At 40.0% G+C, this 25,452-nt stretch overlaps 1 protein-coding gene across 2 annotated transcripts in view; it reads left to right on the top strand.

Annotated features, from left to right (window-relative positions):
- LOC123772881 (murinoglobulin-1) overlaps window positions 1-23,695 on the top strand; it is a 36,265-nt gene extending 12,570 nt beyond the window's left edge. The window contains exons 7-28 of one of the 2 annotated variants that reach the window (XR_011228184.1): window positions 23-241; window positions 774-917; window positions 1,421-1,624; window positions 2,345-2,524; window positions 3,654-3,828; window positions 4,229-4,417; window positions 4,980-5,035; window positions 7,364-7,430; window positions 8,478-8,670; window positions 8,941-9,169; window positions 10,264-10,472; window positions 11,511-11,593; window positions 12,519-12,640; window positions 13,095-13,245; window positions 13,898-14,031; window positions 14,304-14,408; window positions 15,784-16,075; window positions 16,423-16,574; window positions 17,075-17,287; window positions 21,308-21,709; window positions 22,874-22,971; window positions 23,013-23,695. Coding sequence is in view for 1 of the 2 variants with exons in the window: in XM_045766256.2 (XP_045622212.2) it covers window positions 23-241; window positions 774-917; window positions 1,421-1,624; window positions 2,345-2,524; window positions 3,654-3,828; window positions 4,229-4,417; window positions 4,980-5,035; window positions 7,364-7,430; window positions 8,478-8,670; window positions 8,941-9,169; window positions 10,264-10,472; window positions 11,511-11,593; window positions 12,519-12,640; window positions 13,095-13,245; window positions 13,898-14,031; window positions 14,304-14,408; window positions 15,784-16,075; window positions 16,423-16,574; window positions 17,075-17,287; window positions 21,308-21,709; window positions 22,874-22,909 (3,555 nt within the window). In the remaining variant the exon portion in view is untranslated. Of the gene's footprint in view, window positions 1-22; window positions 242-773; window positions 918-1,420; window positions 1,625-2,344; window positions 2,525-3,653; window positions 3,829-4,228; window positions 4,418-4,979; window positions 5,036-7,363; window positions 7,431-8,477; window positions 8,671-8,940; window positions 9,170-10,263; window positions 10,473-11,510; window positions 11,594-12,518; window positions 12,641-13,094; window positions 13,246-13,897; window positions 14,032-14,303; window positions 14,409-15,783; window positions 16,076-16,422; window positions 16,575-17,074; window positions 17,288-21,307; window positions 21,710-22,873 lie in introns of both variants that reach the window. The other variant, XM_045766256.2, reaches the window with a different exon arrangement.
- The last annotated feature ends 1,757 nt before the right edge of the window (window positions 23,696-25,452 follow it).

The following is a 25,452-nucleotide window of genomic DNA, read 5'->3' on the forward strand; positions in this document are numbered from 1 at the left end:
TTCACTGTTCATAATTTCACAGATATCCGGCTGCAGTGAAGTGACGGTGACATCAGAGGAAATGAAAGTTACTAACTGCAGAGTACACAGCCTAGACGCCACCGCCCGGGTGGTCGAGGCGGGTACTGGAGTGGAGATAACAGCTGAATCTCCCTATTTCCCCATCACCCGAACGGCTGTCATCTTCAAGACACTCTACGAGGACAAATACGTCAGGCCTAACCTTCCCTACATTCTCAAGGTTAGCTGGCACAAGCTAATTTTGTATAGAAAATTGTATACAAAAATCTTTCTTATTTTGTGTATAACGTTTTGAATAGCCTCATAAATCCTATGTTATTGAATCTTCCTTTTGTTAATATAATTTAACATCCGAGATACTTTTTAAATTCATATGTTCACGTTTTAAATAAAATCAAATAATTTTTTTACGGTAGAATCATGTCAGCTTTTTGCGTCTTTCTAGAGCTTGTAAAGTTTAATTTGTTTACAAAAAAGGGTTGTAAATCATGAGAATTATGTTCGTTATCCTCTGTATGCGTTCAACGGAAATTTTGTCCATTGTTTATCGCGGAAAGGAAAATTAAGCTGCATCATAGGCTTCGAGCCTAACACCAAAGAAAATCATGTTAGTTACTGTATGAAGCGGCGTGATATGCCTTCGTGGCGGGCTCAAAGCTTCCTTCCTTACGTGCCTATGCATATCCTGCCCCTCTCTCTATCTCTCTCTCTCTCTCTCTCTCTCTATCTCTCTCTCTCTCTCTCTCCTGCAGCTACGAGCGGAGCTGCCAGATGGTTCTCCTGCAGGTGGTGTGCCGGTGGAGGTGTGTGCATCTGGCAGGTGTAACAACATGACAACAGCGCCAGACGGACTCTTCACAACCATCCTGCCTTCCTACAACACAAACAGGGTCTTCGTAAGTCTCTATTTCCACCACTGACTGCATGTCGCCATGTACAAACGATTCGTTGTATATGTAAATAGTATATGTATTTCGTTGTTACGTAGTGTGTATGTATCTAGGAAGACAGCAAAGGAACGATTAGAGGAAGAGTAGACAGCTGGCAAATATGTGCCTCTGTGCTTGGCAGATACCTGAATTATCCCCTACTCTCGGTCAAGCAGGTGTCGTTTGACCGCCCACAGGCAAACAGTCAAGTCCAACAGGTACAGGCAGACAGATCATCGATACAACATTGTCCCTGTTGGATCTGGAACCCATTGAATCATGGGGAAAGGGAGAAACGCCCCTATGGCGTTCATATGTGTCGTTTTGAATAGCCTCATAAATTATGTTATTAAATCCTCCTTTTGCTAATATAATTTAACATTCGAGATACTTTGTAAATTCATATATTCCTGACCTTTGTACCCGTAGTTAATATCGCGAAAGATTAATGATGTTGTTGATATCTTCAGATGAAAACTATAAACTGCCGAGCGATGATGGATCAGTCATCGTTCACCAAGGACTTGGAGCACTACTTCTCGCCCTCCAACTCGTCCCTGTTGATCCACGCCCCGGAGGGCAAGCTTAAATGTGCCTCCGGAGAGGGCCAAGACCTCCTCCTGCCTGTCTTCTTCTCCGCCTCCGGCCAGACGTCCGCCATCTTCACTGTCCAGGTATGTCACTGCCTGGAGGATCAGCCAGAGGCTAGAGAAACCTGTGCGAGCCAGATTCACGAAGCAGCTACGCGAGTACTTACGAACGTGTACATCTTTCCTCAATCTTTGACGGCTTTGGTTACATTTATTAAACAGTTTACAAGCATGAAAACTTGCCAATCAATTGTTGTTATTGTTATAAACAGCCTCCTGGTGCTTCGGAGCTCATTAACTGTTTAATAATTGTAAACAAAGCCGCCAAAGATTGAGAAAAGGTGGACAGGTTCGTAAGTGTTTGCGTAACTGCTTCGTAAAACTGACCCGAGTCGAGATTAGGCTTCACCCCACACAGCCCTAAATCTAAAAATCTAAAACAAATTCACCCCAGAGCTGGTGAAAGGGATAGAAACCCTTGTGTCTAAATATCCCTAGCCTCTAAATACCTCGTGTGACGAGGCTACTAGCCTCTAAATACCTCGTGTAACGAGGCTACTAGCTTCTAAATACCCCTGTGTGACGAGGCTACTAGCCTCTAAATACCTTGTGTGACGAGGCTACTAGCCTCTAAATACCCCTGTGTGACGAGGCTACTAGCCTCTAAATACCTCGTGTAACGAGGCTACTAGCCTCTAAATACCCCTGTGTGACGAGGCTACTAGCCTCTAAATACCCCTGTGTGACGAGGCTACTAGCCTTGAGTGCCACGGTACTATTAACAACCTCGAACCATTGCCACAGGTTGTGTCGCGAGGAAAAGTGCAGTACATGAGCAGCAAGGAGTACCAGCTGAGCAGTGGGGAGCTGCCCATTAATGTGGAGCACCTGGTGGAGCCTCTTCCCCCTCCCCTTCCTAACACCACCAGGGGAGTCGTTAACATCAAGGTCAACATCCCCCTAACTGCCTCTCCAAAAGTCAAGGTTCGTATAGCACACGTAGAAATATTTTAAATGTTGTTTGAAGACACTTGTTCCATCTCATCCATATTTAGGACAGTTTCGCATCTGTGGAAACAAAATTTTAACATAATAAGAAGGTTAGGTTAGGTTGTGATTTTCTATTTAGCATTTCAAGGTAAACTCAAATATTCACAATGAATTAGTGTGTCACATATGCACTTATGAATAAGCAAGATATTGACTATAAGAAAGTGCGAGAACGGGTTGCAATTCCAGTGTAGGTTATATCCCAGAAGGATTGATTGTCATTTGTGTTTGAGAAAGAGTCAGCGGTAGCCTCTCGGATCGCCCTGTCCTGATAGAACGTCGCATTTTGACGTATACTCAAGCTAAGGGTAAAAATCGTCGTACTTGAAAAATAGAAGCGGCTCGCGAAATTGACGTACTGTCCCGTTTTCTGTTTTGGGTCCTCTGGTAGGGTATGATAAGGGCACTTTAGTACGACAATTTCTTGACGTAGGGAAATCTTAGGCGGACGGGCTGCTCAAATGGCCTACTGATATATGTATGGATGACAGTGATGCCCAGTAGTAGTATGCTGATATTCCCAAGAGGGAAGAAGAAGAAAATTTGGCCCCTGAGGAAGAAATCCTAAAGCCTCAGAAGAGACACTTGTCTCGTATGTACACCTGTAAGACACAGATGAACAAATCCACAAGGGCCGTGACGAGAATTCGAACCTGCGTCCGAGAGCATCCCAGACACTGCCTTAATTAATCGACTGAGCTGCGACAGGGTTAAAAAGAGTTGAAACCGAAGTTCTACTGAACTTACTGGATCCTGCAGCCTCTCCGAGACACAAACCAGGGTTTTACACAACTCCCCCCTACACTCGAGCTATGTCAATAGGCCGTTCTCCCTCTTCGCCATTACATCATTACACGCAGAAAACTTTCAGTGTGTAAAGACCCAGGGGCCGGATTCAGGAAGGTACTTACGAAGGTTTTTCCTCTTAGCTCAGAACGTTTTCCTTCTTAGCGCCTTCGTGGCGGCTACGGCGGTATTCAAATAGCTACACTAAGTGGAAAAACCTTCGTAAGTTCATTCCGAGATTTAAGTGCAGATGTTCTACCACAATACTGTGTTACAGGTGCTGGTGTGGTACACCCGTGAGGACGGAGAGGTTGTGGCGGACACCAGGGAGCTGGAGGTGGAGAAGTGCTTGGGAAATACAGTGAATCTCGCCTGGTCAGCGTCGCGGGCTCAGCCTGGGCATGAGGCTTCTCTCTCGCTCTCCACGGAGCCAAACTCCTTCTGTAGCCTGGGTAAGTAAACTCTGAAATATAATAATATAAAGAAATAAATGTTTATTAGGGTAGAATCATTTAATGAACACACAAAACAGCCTTCACAGTCCACTTGTGAATGATTTGACATTAAAATTAGCGATGTAAAAGCAACTTTTTAAACATTTTGTGTGTGTGTGTGTGTGTGTGTGTGTGTGTGTGTGTGTGTGTGTGTGTGTGTGTGTGTGTGTGTGTGTGTGTGTGTGTGTGTAAAATAATATAATGTATATAGTATTAAATATAAAAATAATTGTTGAATAGAGTAAAAACAGTCAAAGAACACACACAAAACAGCCTTCAAAATAGACTTGCGAATGATTTGACATTCAAATTAGCAATATAATCCAACATTTTTGTGTAAATATTTTTACCCCTCAAGGTGTGGTGGACAGGAGTTCTGAACTGCTAATGAAGAACCATGATCCCATAACTCTGGAGAGTCTGTTCCAATTCACATCAGGATTTGAGATTCAGCCGTGGGTAAACTCTCAGATCAACACACGCACTTACTGCCAAGAGAAGAACCAGATGTACATGGAAACAGATGATGGGGCACGATATCTTATAAGTTAGTTCCAGATCTCTTGTTAGGAACTGTTATTCAGTTCTTTTCCAAACAAGAACAGTTCGACTGAAACGTAGCAGGAACATTGAACAAACACCAAAAGTTCAATGTTTCATATACGTATTGAACAAACCCCAAAAGTTCAAGCTATCATATAATACGCATTGAACAAACCCCAAAAAATTCAAGTTTTCATATAATACGCATTTAACAAACCCCCAAAAGTTCAAACTTTCATATAATACGCATTTAACAAACCCCCAAAAATTCAAACTTTCATATGATACGCATTTAACAAACCCCCAAAAGTTCAAGCTTTCATATAATACGCATTGAACAAACCCCCAAAAATTCAAACTTTCATATGATACGCATTTAACAAACCCCCAAAAGTTCAAGCTTTCATATAATACGCATTTAACAAACCCCCAAAAATTCAAACTTTCATATAATACGCATTTAACAAACCCCAAAAATTGCATAAGTTAATAATACATCATTTTCACGTTGATTACTGTTGTATTTATTTGTTCACACTGATTGCTGTTGCATTTATTTGTTTCAGTTGGTCCACCAGTCTATTACTACAGCGATTACGTTGACGCGATAACTATGTTTAGTGTAAGTCTTGTCTAAGTGGTTCCCCTTTGTTATATTGTCTGGGTAATGTAGAGTAGGATTCTACATCTTTTATGATTAGGAGTCTACCTCTATTACGATTAGGATTCTACATCTTTTATGATCAGGATTCTACCTCTTATGGTTAGGATTCTGCCTCATTTATGATTAGGATTCTACATCTTTTTTGATTAGGATTCTGCCTCTTATGATTAGGATTCTTCCTCTTTTATGATTAGGAGTCTACATCTATTATGATTAGGATTCTGCCTCTTATGATTAGGATTCTTCTTCTTTTATGATTAGGATTCTACATCTATTATGATTAGGATTCTACCTCTTATGATTAGGATTCTTCCTCTTTTATGATTAGGATTGTACCTTTTTATGATTAGGAGACTACCTCATATGATTAGGAGTCTACCTTTTTATGATTTTGATTCTACTCTTATGATTAGAATTCTACCTTTTTATGATTAGAATTCTACCTTTTTATGATTAGGAATCTACTTCTATGATTAGAATTCCACGTGTTTTATTATTTGGATTATACCTCTTTTATGATTAGGATTCTACCTCTTTTATGATTAGAATTCTACATATTTTATGATTAGGAGTAAATAACGTCTGATTAGGAGGAAATAACGTCTGATTAGGAGAAAATAACGTCTGATTAGAAGAAAACGTCTGATTAGGAGAAAATAACGTCTGATTAGGAGGAAATAACGTCTGATTAGAAGAAAATAACGTCTGATTAGGAGTAAATAACGTCTGATTAGGAGAAAATAACGTCTGATTAGGAGAAAATAACGTCTGATTAGGAGGAAATAACGTCTGATTAGACGTGTTGAGATGTAAGTCTGGTCCTAATCACTCAGGAGAGTGTGAAAGACTTGATATAAATTGTTTACATGAATTTCCCAAATATTCAAGTTTGTGGGGTTTTGTTCCTAACTTAATACAATCTGCACATAGCATTTTATACACATAAATTGCAAGTTTGAGTATATATAAAATTTCTGGGGAATTTTTAATCAGTATGCTACAATAAGATTCTTAAAATGTCACATTGATTTTTCAGTTTGTAGTGACTTAGGAATTTGATTAAATGTATCATGATATGGGAGAATGTTAGCATTCTTTACATTGTATTATTTTCGTCCAAACTAAAGAATGTATTAATAGGAGAATATTTAGATTAGATTTTTTTATTCAGGTAAAGGCACATGCATTGAGTTACATAGATAATGTTGGATTTAAAGATAGAGATAGTACATACAATGCCTAAAGCCTAGCATTTACAGTACGCATAGCATTTCAGGCAAGGAATTTTATATTTATATATATATATATATATATATATATATATATATATATATATATATATATGTCGTACCTAGTAGCCAGAACTCACTTCTCAGCCTACTATTCAAGGCCCGATTTGCCTAATAAGCCAAGTTTTCCTGAATTAATATATTTACTATAATTTTTTTCTTATGAAATGATAAAGCAACCCTTTTCTCTATGTATGAGGTCAATTTTTTTTTTATTGGAGTTAAAATTAACGTAGATATATGACCGAACCTAACCAACCCTACCTAACCTAACCTAACCTATATTTATAGGTAAGGTTAGGTTAGGTAGCCAAAAAAAGCTAGGTTAGGTTAGGTTAGGTAGGTTAGGTAGACGAAAAAACATTAATTCATGAAAACTTGGCTTATTACTCAAATCGGGCCTTGAATAGTAGGCTGAGAAGTGCGTTCTGGCTATTAGGTACGACATATATATATATATATATATATATATATATATATATATATATATATATATGTCGTACCCAGTAGCCAGAACTCACTTTTCAGCCTACTATGCAAGGCCCGATTTGCCTAATAAGCCTAGTTTTCATGAATTAATTGTTTTTCGACTACCTAACCTACCTAACCTAACCTAACCTAACCTAACTTTTTCGGCTACCTAACCCAACCTAACCTATAAAGATAGGTTAGGTTAGGTTAGGTAGGGTTGGTTAGGTTCGGTCATATATCTACGTTAATTTTAACTCAAATAAAAAAAATGACCTCATACATAATGAAATGGGTAGCTTTATCATTTCATAAGAAAAAAATTAGAGAAAATCTATTAATTCAGGAAAACTTGGCTTATTAGGCAAATCGGGCCTTGGATAGTAGGCTGAGAAGTGAGTTCTGGCTACTAGGTACGACATATATATATATATATATATATATATATATATATATATATATATATATATATATATAATATATATATATATATGAATTATATTTATTGATATAATGTGATGTCTTCCAGGACGCAGGAGTGTATGTATTTAGTGACAAAACTCTAGAGACAAGACCGTGTGAAGAACAAGTTTCAAGTAAGAATTAACTTATTTAACCTGTTTTATTGTATAATTAATACACACTTTAACGCGTTAAACCCTTTGAGCGTGTTCAATTACAAAAAAAACTAACACGTCATACGACTTAGGTTTCAAGTTATAAATAATTTAACCATGTTGTATATAACTTTATTATTGACTTCCTCTAGTGGCATAACCTTTAAAAATTATAACATGTATATATACTAGGGACTTGACCAGGCAGTCATAATGGTATTATTTTTGGATATAAATTGGGTTGACTTGAATGAAATTGGTGGAGTGTGAGAATCAGTTTCCAGGGAGCCAGATTCACGAAGCATTTACGCAGCACTTACGAACCTGGGGCCAGATTCACGAAGCATTTACGCAGCACTTACGAACCTGGGGCCAGATTTACGAAGCGGTTACGCAAGCACTTACGAACCTGTCCATCTTTTCTCAATCTTTGGCGGCTTTGTTTACAATTATTAAACAGTTAATGAGCTCCGAAGCACCAGGAGGCTGTTTATAACAATAACAACAGTTGATTGGCAAGTTTTCATGCTTGTAAACTGTTTAATAAATGTAACCAAAGCCGTCAAAGATAGAGGAAAGATGTACACATTCGTGAGGAAAAAATCTCTTTCTCTCTCTCTCTTAAGTGTGTTAACTGATGCTTAAGTGCATCTTAATTAACTTTGCCCTGTCCTACGGTCGAAAATTCTCGTCTCATTATAATAATTCATCGTGAAGCGGGACAAGAAGCCAGAGTGTATATATATTCATACGCGTTAGGCTTATCATACCCCCGACATGTGTGTGTCTAGAAATAACTTGTTTCTAGCATTTAACAAATACAGTATTTAACTTTTAACATTTCTAGCTGTGGTGTGTTAAATAATATTATTACTAATGCTTAACTCTGGTAGATTTTTATTTAACTTTGAAATACTTAAAATAGGATTTTAGGGTTGTAGAAGCCTAGGATTCTACCCATAAATCTGCCTATACATTTTTACCTTTTTAAAATTTGAAAATAAGTTTTCCTTGCTATCTTTCCAGGACATTATTACAGTGAGAGCCATTACGGCGCCCCTCTATCTGGCATGTCTGGCATGAGTATGAACAGGAAAGCTTCAGTGTCGAGTGACAGTATAAGTTACAGCCAGCGGACCCATGGGGAGTCGCCAGACGTAGAGGCCGCGCCCAGGAGCGATTTCCCCGAGACCTGGCTCTGGGATACCCTTGTAGTACCGTAAGTTTTATAAATTCTAACCATGTTGTTCCGTCCGCTATGGGGTTTACGGTACAGTGGGTCGTTGGTACACTTACTGAAGTAAGGGCTAAGAAGTAGAATAGGCTATTGACAGAGCTCCGGTGCATGGGAAATTGTGTAAAAACCCTGGTAAATGTATTTAGATTTTAACATTTATCATACAGAATATATATTTTTGCTATCATAATGTTTATTGTGCATTACGGTGGTATTATGAGGGTAGTTTAACGTGTATGGATATTCCAACAGATCTTCAGGAGTGAGCACCTTGGACCTGACTCTTCCAGACACCATCACAGAGTGGGTGGGCAAGGCCGTGTGCGCCCACCCACAGAAGGGCGTGGGGCTGTCCCAGAGGGAAACTATCACCTCCTTCACTCCCTTCTTCGTCGACCTGACCCTCCCCCCCACTATCAAGCGTGGAGAGATCCTTCCAGTCAAGATGTCTGTCTTCAACTACCTCGACCAACCAATTCCTGTAAGTTTGGCTTAGTCTACCAGTAGGTGTAAGTCTGGTTCAGGCAACCAGTAGCTGTAAGTCTGTCTCAATCAACCAGTAGCTGTAAGTCTGGCTCAGTCAACCAGTAGCTGTAAGTCTGGCTCAATCAACCAGTAGCTGTAAGTCTGGCTCAGTCTACCAGTAGCTGTAAGTCTGTCTCAATCAACCAGTAGCTGTAAGTCTGGCTCAGTCAACCAGTAGCTGTAAGTCTGTCTCAATCAACCAGTAGCTGTAAGTCTGGCTCAGTCTACCAGTAGCTGTAAGTCTGTCTCAATCAACCAGTAGCTGTAAGTCTGGCTCAGTCAACCAGTAGCTGTAAGTCTGGCTCAATCAACCAGTAGCTGTAAGTCTGGCTCAGTCTACCAGTAGCTGTAAGTCTGGCTCAGTCAACCAGCAGGTGTAAGTCTGTCCTTCTACCAGTAGCTGTAAGTCTGGCTCAGTCAACCAGTAGCTGTAAGTCTGTCTCAGTCTACCATTAGCTGTAAGTCTGGCTCAGTCAACCAGTACTTGTAAGTTTGTCTCAGCCAACCAGTACCCATAAGTCTGGCTCAACCAGACTTAAGACAGAAATCAAAGGCCTTAGTGATTCTCAGGCGACATAACTGAACAGGGCCTTCTGTTCAATGGATAAATTGAACAAGATAAATGTCCTTCCTTCGGGTGACATAGTGAACAAGATGAACAATATTTTGTCTGGGAGAAACAAGGAACTGATTGCTTATCTCTCTCTTGGTGGGTATGATAATGGCAGTAGAAGTAAGGAACCAATTGACAGATTAAAAGTACCACTTGATATGATTTGGAAAAGAAGATTGTCATCGTATATGCAGGGTTTTTTTAGGGTTGTGAGTTATTAAAACCAGTTTTTAGTGCACAGTGTGTACAGAGAAGATCAAGCCAATCTACCCAGTGGATCAAAAATAAACAATGCATCATTCACAAAGCGCTTGAAAAAATGTAAATAAAGAATTCGCAAGACTTTACTATATCTAATAAAATCATTTATACGCTCATTATTTTGTTATAATTGCTTAATATTAACGTACTTTCTGGTCCTGTTTGTCTTCGTGTAGGTGACTGTAGAAGTGAGAGAGAGTGCCGAGTACGAGATCGTGGACGAGGCAGGGAAGCGAAGCTCTTGTCTACCAGCCCAGGACAAAGTCGTCCATACCGTCAGGATCAAGCCCCGGGAGATCGGGGAGGTCAACATCACGGTGGCAGCGTTCGTAGACCACGATTACTCCGAGCCCTGTGGCTCTGGGGGCACCTCTATCGACAGAAGGTCAGTGAAATCAGTAACTTTGTTAGTTGCCATCCAAGACATATTAACCCTTAGAGTGCGGCTAACGTCATATGACGTTTTATATTTATTTGAGGCAGCGTTCACGGAGAATTAGTACCCAGAGTCGCTGTGACTCTGGAGACACCTCTATCGACAGAAGGTTAGTGAAATCAGTAACTTTGTTACTTGCCAGCCAAGGCATATTAACCCTTAGAGTGCGGCTAACGACATATGACGTTTTATATTCATTTGAGGCAGCGTTCACGGAGAATTAGTACCCAGAGTCGCTGTGGCTCTGGAGACACCTCTATCGACAGAAGGTTAGTGAAATCAGTAACTTTGTTACTTGGCATCCAAGACATATTAACCCTTAGAGTGCGGCTAACGACATATGATGTTTTATATTCATTTGAGGCAGCGTTCATGGAGAATTAGTACCCAGAGTCGCTGTGGCTCTGGGGACACCTCTATTGACAGGTCAGTGAAATGAGTAACTTTGTTACTTGCCAGCCGATGCATATTAACCCTTAGAGTGCGGCTAACGTCATATGACGTTTTATATTCATTTGAGGCAGCAAAATAATCACTGTTGCTGTGTTAAGGCCTGAAACCTCGTGTCTTGCGACTGTTAGACTGAAATAACTTTTTCCTTTGAAGAGACCGGCATGTTCACACTCCCTCGACCATTCCATAACATTAAACAGTATTGTCCATCATTTGACAACGTTCTTGAACAATTCATGTTATTTTTTTCGTTTAATATTCTTTACCTCGTTAAATATATAAATAACATAACTGGATTATTTTTACTTAGGCCCAAAAAGCCATTTATGGCCAAAACTGTCTCACGTTTTTATTTTATTCCTGGTATGTTGACAAGTATGATAACTTCCTGAATTGTAAATTGCTTCTGTGAGGTTTTGAGAGCTGTCTTCCCTGGTGATCAAGACTGTGTTGTAGTTTTGAAAATAATACGCCCAATTTTGGTAGCTATAATGAGTTTACAAAACTAACTGGTTAACTAATATATATTTCCAGAGACGCTCTGATCAAGGGCATCAAGGTTGAGGCAGAGGGCTTCCTAAGGGAGGTGGCCCTAACCAAGTACATCTGCTCCACAGGTGAGTATGATCAGAGACCCTGACTAAAATGGGAAGATCCTCCATGACAGAGGCACCCCTTGTGGTATTTTTAAACTTTCTGACTTCCTAAAGATCTAACTATATTTAAGTTTACCTTAGAATTTACCTACTTAGAATTATCTGTTAGATTAAGGACCTGCCCGAAACGCTGCGCGTACTAGTGGCTTTACAAGATTGTAAATACCATGCTATGTATCCTCACAAACCCAATGTACCTTCTTGTATATAAATAAATAAACTACTTACATAACAGTAACTTAGCTTTCTACAGTGACAGTAGTCATATCCAGTGGCCGCTAGGAAACTGTTGCTTTCTTCAAATTCGAAATTCAAAATTCAAATTCGTGGGGTAGTGGACTGTATCTATTCGGTGTGATCTTTAACTGACTCAGTTTAAGGATGGTCCAATAGGAATGGTGCTGTTTTCATTTACCTGTCGAATGAAAGTCACTACTTTACCATTTTGTAAACAAAATGAGATTATATAATAATACACCGATGCGGTTACAAATTATTTTAGCCTATCCTTTTGATTTGGTATCTTGCCTCACGTGAATTATAGAGAATAACACGATTATTTAATTATTGCTATGAATTTATCTATTGCAAATGTATAATTTATCTTAAAGCAATTGCAATATATATCAAATATTTTTTAAATATTGATTAACCTAGTTAGTATATTTTTATTTCAGTGGCAAGTAATTTACCTATTGAGGTAATTTGCCTAATTGCACCTGCAGTTAATGGGGTTAATGACACAATGATAATGGATACAATTTCTATTATACTACAATACCACCACCAACCTCCCTTATTTTTTTTAAATGCAGGTACAGAGCTCAGTCTTATTGGGCTAAGACTTGAAATATGTAATGATATTTTCTCCTTTATTTCTGACCAGACTTGGAGACGGGGGAGGACTCTTTAGACTCGTGGGAGCTGGTGACCCCAGAGGTCATCGTGGAGGGGTCAGAGCGAGCCTGGGTCACAGCTGGAGGTGACCTTCTGGCTCTCTCCCTAGAGGTACTCTCCTCCTCTTGTGTACTCTCTGTTAGTACTATGTTTGTTGATAACCTGTGAGACCCCACCAGGGCCTTATAATTAGTTACCCCAGGATCTGATAGTCTGGGACCCCAGGATCTGATTGTCTGGTTCCCAATGCACAACCGCTTCTATACTGCCTAGGGACTGAACCCCGGTGCCTTGGTTGCAAGCAGAGGATGTAGACCACTGTGCTACAGGATCGTCACACTTAATGAAGTGGGTTTCATGTATCACACTGCTGTATCTCTGCTGTATCACATATGCTAAAATCTCTTTGACAGTTTCATTCGCCTGGGCTCTTGGAGATTTGAACCATGAACCCTCATGCGTGTGTGAAGCCGAAATTCTATCGACTAGGCTATGAGTAGTCTTAATAAGGAAATAAGTAGTGATAATAAGTCTTAATAGCCTTTTTCTATTGTCAATTACGCAGAACCTGGGCCACCTGATCCGAATGCCGTACGGGTGCGGGGAACAGAATATGATCAACTTTGTGCCTAATATCTTCATCATGCAGTACCTGAAGGCGTCTAGACAAGCCACCCCGGAGAGTACCGCCAAGCTCCTCTCTTTCATGAAGACAGGTAATCCATGTTGTTGTTGTTCAACATTCAGGAACAAAAAGTTCCAAGTAGCACGGGCTATGGTGAGCCCGTAGTGGCACAGGAGCGAGGCTGTAATTTTGAAATACTCGACCTGTACTTTGTTTACAAAGGTCCTGGATTCACGAAGCAGTTACGCAAGCACTTACGAACCTGTACATCTTTCCTCAATCTTTGGCGGCTTTGTTTACAATTATTAAACAGTTAATGAGCCCCGAAGCACCAGGAGGCTGTTTATAACAATAATAACAATTGAGTGGGAAGTTTTCATGCTTGTAAACTGTTCAAGTCAAAGGTACCCTTGATTGTTATGCTGGAACACGGCAGACCTCTGCTGACGCCGGCAGGCGTCAGCTAACACCGGCAGACGTCAGCTGATACTGGCAGACGTCTGCTAACCCCGGCAGACGTCTGCTGAAGCTAGCAAACGTCTGCTGACGCTGGGAGACGTCTGCTGACACCAGCAGCTCTGAATCATCTCCTCTGGCCTACAAGGAACGCTTTCAAGGGTGTTTCAACTTTCCGTAAACATTAATTTACATTTATCAAAATGAAACAAATGACTTACCATCAATCTCGGTACTTCACTTGAACAATACGTAAACATCACTGATGTCTCTGTTGATGTCTGTAGGGTACCAGAGGGAGCTGCTGTACCTTAGGTACGACGGCTCCTTCAGCGCCTTCGGCAATGCTGACGCCTCAGGGTCTACGTGGCTTACTGCCTTCGTCCTGAAGTCATTCGCTCAGGCCGAGGAGTTTATCCTTGTGAGTATACTGTGTCTTCATCAGTGTGGTGTTTATTGGTGTTCTGTGTACTGTATCTGGGTTTTCTTTCTTAGGTTTTTTAACATGCACACAGAGCAATCTTTCATCCCTACAGCATATACACAGTTTAGTAAAACCTTTCCATTCGTTTATACCGAAATATACTTATTTTACAAATAATTTCCGGTTGTTAGACTTCTAACGGTCATTGAGTGTATTTTGAATTTTTGAATTTTGAATTTTGTATATTTCTCCATTTTTGACCACTACAGATTGACAAGAAGCGTGTGAACAAGACCAGCAGCTGGCTCAGGAAGCATCAAGGTTTTGACGGCTGCTTTTCGTCTGTTGGAACAGTCTTCAGCAAAGCCATGAAGGTAGGGTGGGTGAGGTTCCTGGTCGCTGTGAGAGTTTCAGCGCCCGCCATTAGGCTGGTTGTGGGTGAGGTTCCTGGTCGCTGTGAGAGTTTCCCCGCGCGCCATTAGACAGGGTGTGGGTGAGGTTCCTGGTCGCTGTGAGAGTTTGCACGCGCGCCATTAGGCAGGGTATATGTGAGGCTTCTGGTCGCTGTGAGAGTTTCCCGCGCGCCATTAGACAGGGTGTGGGTGAGGTTCCTGGTCGCTGTGAGAGTTTGCACGCGCGCCATTAGGCAGGGTATATGTGAGGCTTCTGGTCGCTGTGAGAGTTTGCACGCGCGCCATTAGGCAGGGTATATGTGAGGCTTCTGGTCGCTGTGAGTTTCAGCGCGTGCCATTAGGCAGGGTGTGGGTGAGGTTTCTGGTCGCTGTGAGAGTTTGAACGCGCGCCATTGCTATTGAAGATAGCGGAACGATGCAATTAGGACAGTTATTGACAATTGATTTATCTTTAAAACATAAATTGGTCATAAATGATGATAGCTAATCTAATTATAGCATATTTTACGTGGTTCGGTGTTGGGTTTAAGGCCTATCAACCGCTGGTGGGTAATTAAGCCCACCACAATAGCCTAAGTACTGGCCAACTAGAAGTATATTTTAGCCCTGAACGTTGTGCAGGACTATAGTATACTGTGTGTATATATATATATACACTGAGTGGCAGGTCTGAATCCCAACACAAACTAGCCTAATCAAGGCCACGCCAATCACTAATTACTCAAACTGATACATAGTCTGCCCCTGCTCAGATACAATAGATTCGTATTTCATTTTTACCTAAGAAAATTAAATGTTTATAGAATGTATTCTTTTGTTGTTGAATATGACCGAAAAAGTAAGAATAATTTATTGATTTATTGATTTATATATAAGAAGGTACATTGGGTTTGTGAGAATACATAGCAGAGTATTTACAATCTTGTAAAGCCACTAGTACGCGCAGCGTTTCGGGCAGGTCCTTAATCTAACAGATAATTTTAAGGAGGTAAATTCTAGCAGAATTAATAAAATTCATAAAATAAATAAAATTAAAAAATAATTAATAATTCTAACACGAATTTTTTCAATGTTTATGTTTTTCTTCACTGTCGGTGGTAATAAAAAATATCAATTCTTTTTATTACCACCGACAGTGAAGAAAAACATAAGAAACAGTGAAAAAAATCGTGTTAGAATTATTAATCTTACTTTTTTCGGTCATATTCAGCAACATATGTTTACAAGAAAGACTGCTACCAAAATATACTAATATTAGAATGTATTCTATACACATCTTAAATTTTCTATACACATCTTTAATATAGAGTATAGTGTATTCTTGTATATCAACCAGGGGGGCATTGGTGAGAGGAAGAGCGCTGTTCCTCTCACAGCCTACGTTGCTATATCGCTCCTGGAAGCCGGCGAGGCCCTCACAGCTGACGAAGACCGCTGCAACTCTACGAAATGCCAGATCTCCCACTGTCTTGTGACCGACACGTCGCTGGACCCTTACACCCTGGCCCTCAAGGCCTACGCTCTCGCCTTGGCCAAGCTGCCCGAGGCCGAGGTTGTCCTCCAGCAACTGCTCGACCAGGCGGTTGTGGCCAAGAACTCTACATACTGGCAGCTGCCTAAGGGATCAGGTATGACTTCGGGCCAGATTCACGAAGCATTTACGCAAGTACTTACGAACGTGTACATCTTTCCTCAATCTTTGACGGCTTTGGTTACATTTATTAAACAGTTTACAAGCATGAAAACTTGCCAATCAACTGTTGTTATTGTTATAAACAGCCTCCTGGTGCTTCGGAGCTCATTAACTGTGTAATAATTATAAACAAAGCCGCCAAAGATTGAGAAAAGATGGACAGGTTCGTAGGGGTTTCTCCATAATTTTAAAATAGTTATCCCATATAACCAAAACAAACTTAACATTGTATAATGTCTTCACTCTCAAGGAGTTCTTATGTAGTTTTGTATCTGACCACAGGACAGAGTCGGGGCATAGCAGTGGAGGTGGCTGGCTATGCCGTCCTAGCCATGATGACCCTTGACCCCGAGGGCCACAGACAACAAGCCCTAAAGGTCATCAAGTGGATCACCTCACAGAGGAACGGTCAGGGAGGCTTCTATTCCACACAGGTATTCTGGTTGTTGCAGGCGAGGAGTCACAATAACGTGGCTGAAGTATGTTGACCAATTCACACACTAGAAGGTGAAGGGACGACGACATTTCGGTCCTGGATCATTCTTGTATCACAATCGACTTGAAAATGGTCCAGGACGGACCGAAACGTCGTCGTCCCTTCATTTTCTAGTGTGTGAATTGGTCAACATTGTGGTTGTTATGAACAAATCCACAAGGGCCGTGACGAGGATTCGAACCTGCGTCCGGGAGCATCCCAGACACTGCCTTAATCGACTGAGCTACGACAGGGTAAATTCTTCGAATTTAGGTTCGAATCCTCGTCACGGCCCTTGTGGATTTGTTCATTTGATGCATCACGTTAGTGTGATCTCTGTGTGTGATCGTGGTTGTTGTTCTGTTTTGATCGGTTATTGGTTAAAACGAAATGTTGCTGCTAAAAAGTAGAATGAAACACTTGTGTACCCAAGGCACTTACAGCTTGTCTGGCACCCAGGACACAGTGGTGGCCCTCCAGGCTCTGGCCGTGTTCGAGACCCACTCGTACCAGGGAGCCTTGAACGTGGTAGCAACAGTGACAGCTAGCAGCCTGAGCCACGCCTTCACCGTCACCGACGACAATAAACTCCTTCAGCAGTTGGTGAAGCTTCCTTCTCTCCCCACTAAGGTCTCCTTCGCCCTGGACGGGCAAGGGTGTGTCGTCATACAGGTAAAATATGGGCTTATAAACACTTGTAAACATTTCTAAAATATTCTAAATATATAAAAAAATAGTTATCCCATATAACTATTAACAAAGTTAATAATATCAAAAATTGGGTCTGATGTTGACAAAGACTTTAACAGACCGAAACGTTAACTTCCTTTCATATTTCTCTGTGGACTTTCCGCATATAAAAAAAATATTCTAAATATGCAAATATTTATGGGAAATATTCTAAATATGCAAATATTTATGGAAAATATTCTAAATATGCAATAATATTTAGATTAATATGCCCGAAATGCTTTGCGTAATATTGGTTTTAGGCATTGTATATACTAGCTCTATAAATCTATCAATTTTTGTAAAATCTCTTGTATGTATGTACCTTACCTGAATAGACATTTATTTATTTATATATTTATTTTATTATTAAAGCCACATACACACACACAGCGTTTCGGGCATATTAATCTAAATATTATTGCATATTTAGAATATTTTCCCCTTGATGAATATCCGTATTTTTACTCCCCCCTCTAATGGATTTGTAAAAATTTTTCCCCGAATGGCGAGTTTATTTGGCAGTGTCACTGCCAAATAAATTAATTAAATAATAAATTATGAGTTGATTAATCGAAATTAATCAACTCATATCAATTTTGCTACAATTGGTTAGTCTACAACTAAATGGATTAGTTAAACGTTAAATCAGCTTATAGTTTGGTATCCAGCCATGTCATGTTATCATCTATGCCGCGTCGCCTAGTGTTCCAACAATATCGGTGTCAGAATATTACATTCTTGTATACAATAACATTACATCAGGACATGTGTCGTACAGACTCAAATAATTCGTTGCTGTTACCCGTTTCGGATGAGTAGCTAATCACCCCAATTTCAATCACCAATCACAATTTTGGGTGAGCCTAACCAATCGTTTTAATAGCATATATGGCCACAATTATCTATCAATCGGATGGCTATATATTTATTTATTTATTTATTTATATGCAAGAAGGTACATTTAGTTTATGAGAATACATAGCACTGATAATTTTACATTCTTGTAAAGCCACCAACACGCATAGCATTTCGGGCAGAGCCTTAATCTAATAGATAAATTTAAGTAGATAATTTGTATAGCAAAATTTAAAAATTTTAACAGGAACATTGTCAGAAAATTTGAAGAAAATTAATAGGTTCATTGTAGTCACATTTGAGGCTTATCAATAGGTACATTGTAGCATAATTTGAGGATTATTTCAAGGTACATTGTAGCAAAATTTGCATTCCCCATAACAAGCATTATATAAGATAATTGCAATGATTACAATGGTGAAGTTATATGGTTTAGGTACACATATTGGGGGCGTGGGTAACACAAGATACAATACGAGTTTGAAGCACTAGGTAAGAAATTATTAGGATGAAATTAGGAACTTTTTGATACAGAACACTACCTTCGATATAGAACTTTTTGATATAGAACACTACCTTCGATATAGAACTTTTTGATATAGAACACTTCCTTCGATATAGAACTTTTTGATATAGAACACTTCCTTCGATATAGAACTTTTTGATATAGACCACTACCTTCGATATAGAACTTTTTGATACAGAACACTTCCTTCGATATAGAACTTTTTGATACAGAACACTTCCTTCGATATAGAACTTTTTGATACAGAACACTTCCTTCGATATAGAACTTTTTGATACAGAACACTTCCTTCGATATAGAACTTTTTGACCACTACCTTCGATATAGAACTTTTTGATACAGAACACTTCCTTCGATATAGAACTTTTTGATACAGAACACTTCCTTCGATATAGAACTTTTTGATATAGAACACTTCCTTCGATATAGAACTTTTTGACCACTACCTTCGATATAGAACTTTTTGATACAGAACACTACCTTCGATATAGAACTTTTTGATATAGAACACTTCCTTCGATATAGAACTTTTTGATACAGAACACTTCCTTCGATATAGAACTTTTTGATACAGAACACTTCCTTCGATATAGAACTTTTTGATACAGAACACTTCCTTCGATATAGAACTTTTTGATACAGAACACTTCCTTCGATATAGAACTTTTTGATACAGAACACTTCCTTCGATATAGAACTTTTTGATACAGAACACTTCCTTCGATATAGAACTTTTTGATACAGAACACTTCCTTCGATATAGAACTTTTTGATACAGAACACTTCCTTCGATATAGAACTTTTTGATATAGAACACTTCCTTCGATATAGAACTTTTTGATACAGAACACTACCTTCGATATAGAACTTTTTGATACAGAACACTTCCTTCGATATAGAACTTTTTGATACAGAACACTTCCTTCGATATAGAACTTTTTGATATAGACCACTACCTTCGATATAGAACTTTTTGATATAGACCACTACCTTCGATATAGAACTTTTTGATATAGAACACTTCCTTCGATATAGAACTTTTTGATACAGAACACTACCTTCGATATAGAACTTTTTGATACAGAACACTTCCTTCGATATAGAACTTTTTGATACAGAACACTTCCTTCGATATAGAACTTTTTGATACAGAACACTTCCTTCGATATAGAACTTTTTGATACAGAACACTACCTTCGATATAGAACTTTTTGATACAGAACACTTCCTTCGATATAGAACTTTTTGATATAGAACACTACCTTCGATATAGAACTTTTTGATACAGAACACTACCTTCGATATAGAACTTTTTGATACAGAACACTTCCTTCGATATAGAACTTTTTGATACAGAACACTACCTTCGATATAGAACTTTTTGATACAGAACACTACCTTCGATATAGAACTTTTTGATATAGACCACTACCTTCGATATAGAACTTTTTGATATAGACCACTACCTTATGGCTAGCGACGTCCGTGTAGGGAAGGTTCTATAAGAACTCGTATAAGCACGTTCTCTGGCCTATTTTCTAGTGATAATGATAATAATAATTGTTATTTAGGTAAAGGTACATACATAAAGAGATTTTACAAAGTTTGTTGGCTTTATAGGTAGAGCTAGTACATACAATGCCTAAAGCCACTATTACGCAAAGCGTTTCCGGCGGGAAAAAACACTAATGACTAAAGCTTAAAACTAATGGGTAAAAAGAAAAAAATGCGTTGAGTACAAATAAAAATCTCTAGATTTTAGATAGAGTAAAAATATTTAGATAGATAGATAGAAGATAGATATATAAAAATAATTAGATAGAGTAAAAATAAAAATCCAGATCTCTAAGGTGAGTAAACTCCTGTTCTTGATTTTGATTGATGAAGATTAAGCCACCCAAAAGGTGGCACGGGCATGAATAGCCCGTAATTTAATGGCGTGTCTCTCTCTCTCTCTCTCTCTCTCGCTCTCTCTCTCTCTCTCTCTCTCTCTCTCTCTCTCTCTCTCTCTCTCTCACTCTCGCTCTCTCTCTCTCTCTCTCTCTCTCTCTCTCTCTCTCTCTCTCTCTCTCTCTCTCTCTCTCTCTCTCTCTCTCTCTCTCTCTCTCTCGCTCTCTCTCTCGCTCTCTCTCTCTCTCTCTCTCTCTCTCTCTCTCTCTCTCTCTCTCTCTCTCTCTCTCTCTCTCTCTCTCTCTCTCTCTCTCTCTCTCTCTCTCTCTCTCGCTCTCTCTCTCGCTCTCTCTCTCTCTCTCTCTCTCTCTCTCTCTCTCTCTCTCTCTCTCTCTCTCTCTCTCTCTCTCTCTCTCTCTCTCTCTCTCTCACAACGTAATCACGAATCCCAAATGCTTTAACATTAATCACTTTTGGGTAAACCACGAAAATGATGAATGGGTATGAGGTCGGAGTAAATATGTAACCTTTACAGAAAACACAACATATGATTATATTTGACAATTCTTGTAATTTGCAGAGGGGTGAAGTGGGGGGCACTTGAGATGCCTATATTTCTTAAAGCATGGCACTTGGGCTGACCTAGATTTATGTACCAAGGCATATTAAAGCCGAGTCCATTCTTGCAGGGTGTTCTGCGTTACAACATTCCTGAGGCCGAGGCTAGTGACGCCTTCAGCATGACAGTCACCGCCATCACGGCGCCAGATGTCAAGTGCGTCACTAAACGCATCACTGTGTGCGCCGCCTACCGTCTCCCCGACGGCAGGTCCAACATGGCCGTCACTGAGGTGGATCTCGTCTCCGGTTACATCCCAGAGAAAGAAGATCTGAAGAAGGTGGTTAGAGAGGACATCAACGTTAAGCGATATGATGTAGATGGGAGCAAGGTTGCTTTCTACATTGAAGGATTAGCGGCCAATAGCACGTGTATAAAGTTCCGTGTGATTAGAGAAATCGAGGTAGAGAATGTGAAGCCTGGCTCAGTGCGTCTCTATGACTACTACCAACCAGAGTTCCAGATCTCTAAGGTGAGTAAACTCCTGTTCTTGATTGATTGATGAAGATTAAGCCACCCAAAAGGTGGCACGGGCATGAATAGCCCGTAAGTGGTGGAACTTTTGAGCCATTACCAGTATCAAGAGCTGATACTGGAGATCTGTGGAGGTGCGACTGCACCCTGCGTGACGGGAGATGTCTCCCGTCTCCTGCTCTTGGTATTAACACAGTATTAAAATGTTTCAAATTTGTATTATATACCGGCAAAATGCTAATGTTGTGGGGGTTTGAGCCTTACGGGGTCAGTAATTCGACCTTGGGGAGAGACCTCGATAAAAGCCTAACGTGTATGAATGTATGAATACACACTGGCTTCCTGTCCCACGACACAATTTAATATTATAAATTATCTGAAGAATGTATGCAAATCGACAGCCTTATAAGAATGGCTAGATAGGCTTCCTCTCATGGCAATTGCAAACAACGTTCTTAAAAACTGGCAATTTACCGTTATTTTAGAGAAATTTGTTTCCAAGAAATTATACAAAGCAAAAGTTTGAATTTGTATTATTGTTAATTAGTAATTGTAATTGTAGCTAGTCGCTTAAATTCGTCCAAACAAGACCAACAATCGGGGGCCAGATTCACGAAAGCAGTTACGAAAGTACTTACGAACGTGTACATCTTTCCTCAATCTTTGACGGCTTTGTTTACATTTATTAAACAGTTTATAAGCATGATAACTTCCCAATTAACTGTTGTTATTGTTATAAACAGCTTCCTGGCGCTTTGGAGCTCATTAACTGTTTAATAATTGTAAACAATGCCGCCAAAGATTGAGAAAAAATGTACAGGTTCGTAAGTGCTTGCGTAACTGCTTTGTGAATCCGGGTCCAGGGCTGCTGGACGCCCACTCTTAGGAAAAAAGAGGAATTACTTCCACGGTTCAAATAATCAACTGCGCTGTTTATGGCAGCTGTAAAATCACCTGCAAGTTATTTTCGTTCCATATATTAATTGCAGGAAAACAAATCCTGATAAGATATTATGACCAGACAAACGTGATTGATTTGCCGAAGTTATATCCCATACATAATATTGCTCCTCCCACATGGTGCAGGATCTAATTTGATTTGTTTACAGTATCGCCATAATTAATGTTATGTACATTAATGTTATTAATGTTATGGTTTCAGAGTTACACGCTGCCGCCTGTGGATGAATGCTCCTAAAACAGTCAGGGTTGAGGTGGCCTCCGTATAAGCCGGGGCATAGATTGGACCGGGTACAACGGATCCGGATGCAACGAATTACCGGATCACCCGGATGCAACGAATCCGGATCACCCGGATACAACGTCCTCCTGTTACGTCAGTGCCACCTTTGCGTCAGACAATGGCCCCTCGTGTTAACGTAGGCTTGTCGATAAACGACAATTGTCGACAAGCCTACGTTGACCCGAGAGGAAACTGTCTGCCATAAAGGTGACACTGACATCACAGGATGTCTACATTATCACATCTGGAGACAACAAGAAAGGATCCCACACTCCCCCGACACTCTTAGCGTTTAGGGCGCATCCGATCCCACGATCGTCGTCGCCCCTAACTCAACAACAACAACTCTTAGCGTTTCTACTCTCTCTCTCTTTCTCTCTCTCTCTCCAGTTACTCTGCTTCTCATATTTAATTTCACATATTATAACTGATATCACCTGGTTCCTATATTAATTAATGTTCCATGTCTCAGCTGGCTAAAAGTGGATAGGAAGCATCTATATTAAAAACTGTATTGACTATATATTCTCATATTAAATATCAAAATAAAAATAAAATTTAAGTTCCTTAGAGAACCAAATTTATATTTTTAATTAGCAAATACATTTTTTTGGGGACATGACATAAGATCTGTGATTTATTTTACTGCCAAGTTCTATATTTGTTTAGTAAAACAACTAAGTTAATGGTTTTCTTCATGCCTCGCCATGCAAACAAATGTATAATAAAACAAAAAAATGCTTTATTTTATAATTATTGATATTTTCCCAACGAGTCTTTCCCAATAATGTGTTACTGCCAGTTTTTACTCTGGACAGAAGAGCCTCCAATAGCAACAGGTGGACCCATTGTGCGATAAACACCATTAATACATTAAGTGCAGTCTCCGTGGTGCAGTGGTAAGACACTCGCCTGGCGTTCCGCGAGCGCTATGTCATGGGTTCGTATCCTGGCCGGGGAGGATTTACTGGGCGCAATTCCTTAACTATAGCCTCTGTTTAACGCAACAGTAAAATGTGTACTTGGATGAAAAAACGATTCTTCGCGGCGGGGATCGTATTCCAGGGACCATAGGATTAAGGACTTGCCCGAAACGCTACGCGTACTAGTGGCTCTACAACAATGTAACAACTCTTGTATATATCTCAAAAAAAAAAAAAAAAATACATTCGATATAACAAACACAGTCACTGAGAGGGGTGTCGACGACATACATGCAGACTTTGTTATGCAAGCCCCTTGGGAATCTCCGCCAGCAGACTTTAAGATTATGGCTACCTTACCTTGAGGTTACCTTGAGGTGCTTCCGGGGCTTAGCGTCCCCGCGGCCCGGTCGTCGACCAGGCCTCCTGGTTGCCGGACTGATCAACCAGGCTGTTGGACGCGGCTGCTAGCAGCCTGACGTACGAGTCACAGCCTGGTTGATCAGGCTATTGAAGGAAAAAAGAACCAGACAAATCCTCATCTGCTACGTAACATTGCACAGATGCATATAGAAGCAACCATGGCATCCGACAGCTTCACTTACTTCACAGATGGATCAGTAGACCAGCAGGGACAAGAAACCGGAGCTGCAGTTAAAGCAGGAAACTCTGTAAATAGATGGAGGCTCTCAAATGGGTGTTCGACTTTACAAACAGAGATGCTAGCCATTCAAAAGGCTTTGGAACATACTCTTGCTGAACACCGACAACATGTTATCATACATACAGATTCGAGAACCGCCATTGAAACCTTGCAACAAGAACACATATGTGATAACATACATCTGATCACAAATGTCATATCATTAATGCAAACACTCAAACGACAAGGCCGACGGGTACTTATCAACTGGGTGCCAAGTCATGTGGGAATAGTAGGAAATGACATTGCAGACGAAGCTGCAAAACTTGCAACTAAGAGAAGAAATGTAGACATTTACATACCACAGAGTCTATCACAGATTAAGAAAGTAATTAGAAACAGAGCAATGCAGGTGATGTACAGTGACCACAACACAGCAGTTGCAACATCAGGATCTGCGGGTTGGTACAAGAATTCAACCAACTATGAACTACTTAGTTTGATGAAAGGGAGCAGTAGAGCAACAGAAGTACACTTACATCGCATCAGGCTTGGATACCCATGTGCATGGGAAATAGGCTTACAGGTTCCGGAAGATGAGAGGAAATGTCAACACTGTGGAGAAATGCCCGACAGACCACTGGAACATTATCTAACACAGTGCACAGTTACAACCACAACAGACCACTGGAACATTATCTAACACAGTGCACAGTTACAGCCACAACAGACCACTGGAACATTATCTAACACAGTGCACAGTTACACAACAGACCACTGGAACATTATCAAACACAGTGCACAGTTACAGCCACAACAGACCACTGGAACATTATCTAACACAGTGCACAGTTACACAACAGAACACTGTGCACAGTTACACAACAGACCACTGAAACATTACCTAACACAGTGCACAGTTACAGCCACAA

The sequence above is a fragment of the Procambarus clarkii genome, chromosome 12 (assembly GCF_040958095.1).
Source record: "Procambarus clarkii isolate CNS0578487 chromosome 12, FALCON_Pclarkii_2.0, whole genome shotgun sequence".
Classification (NCBI taxonomy): Eukaryota; Metazoa; Arthropoda; class Malacostraca; order Decapoda; family Cambaridae; genus Procambarus; species Procambarus clarkii.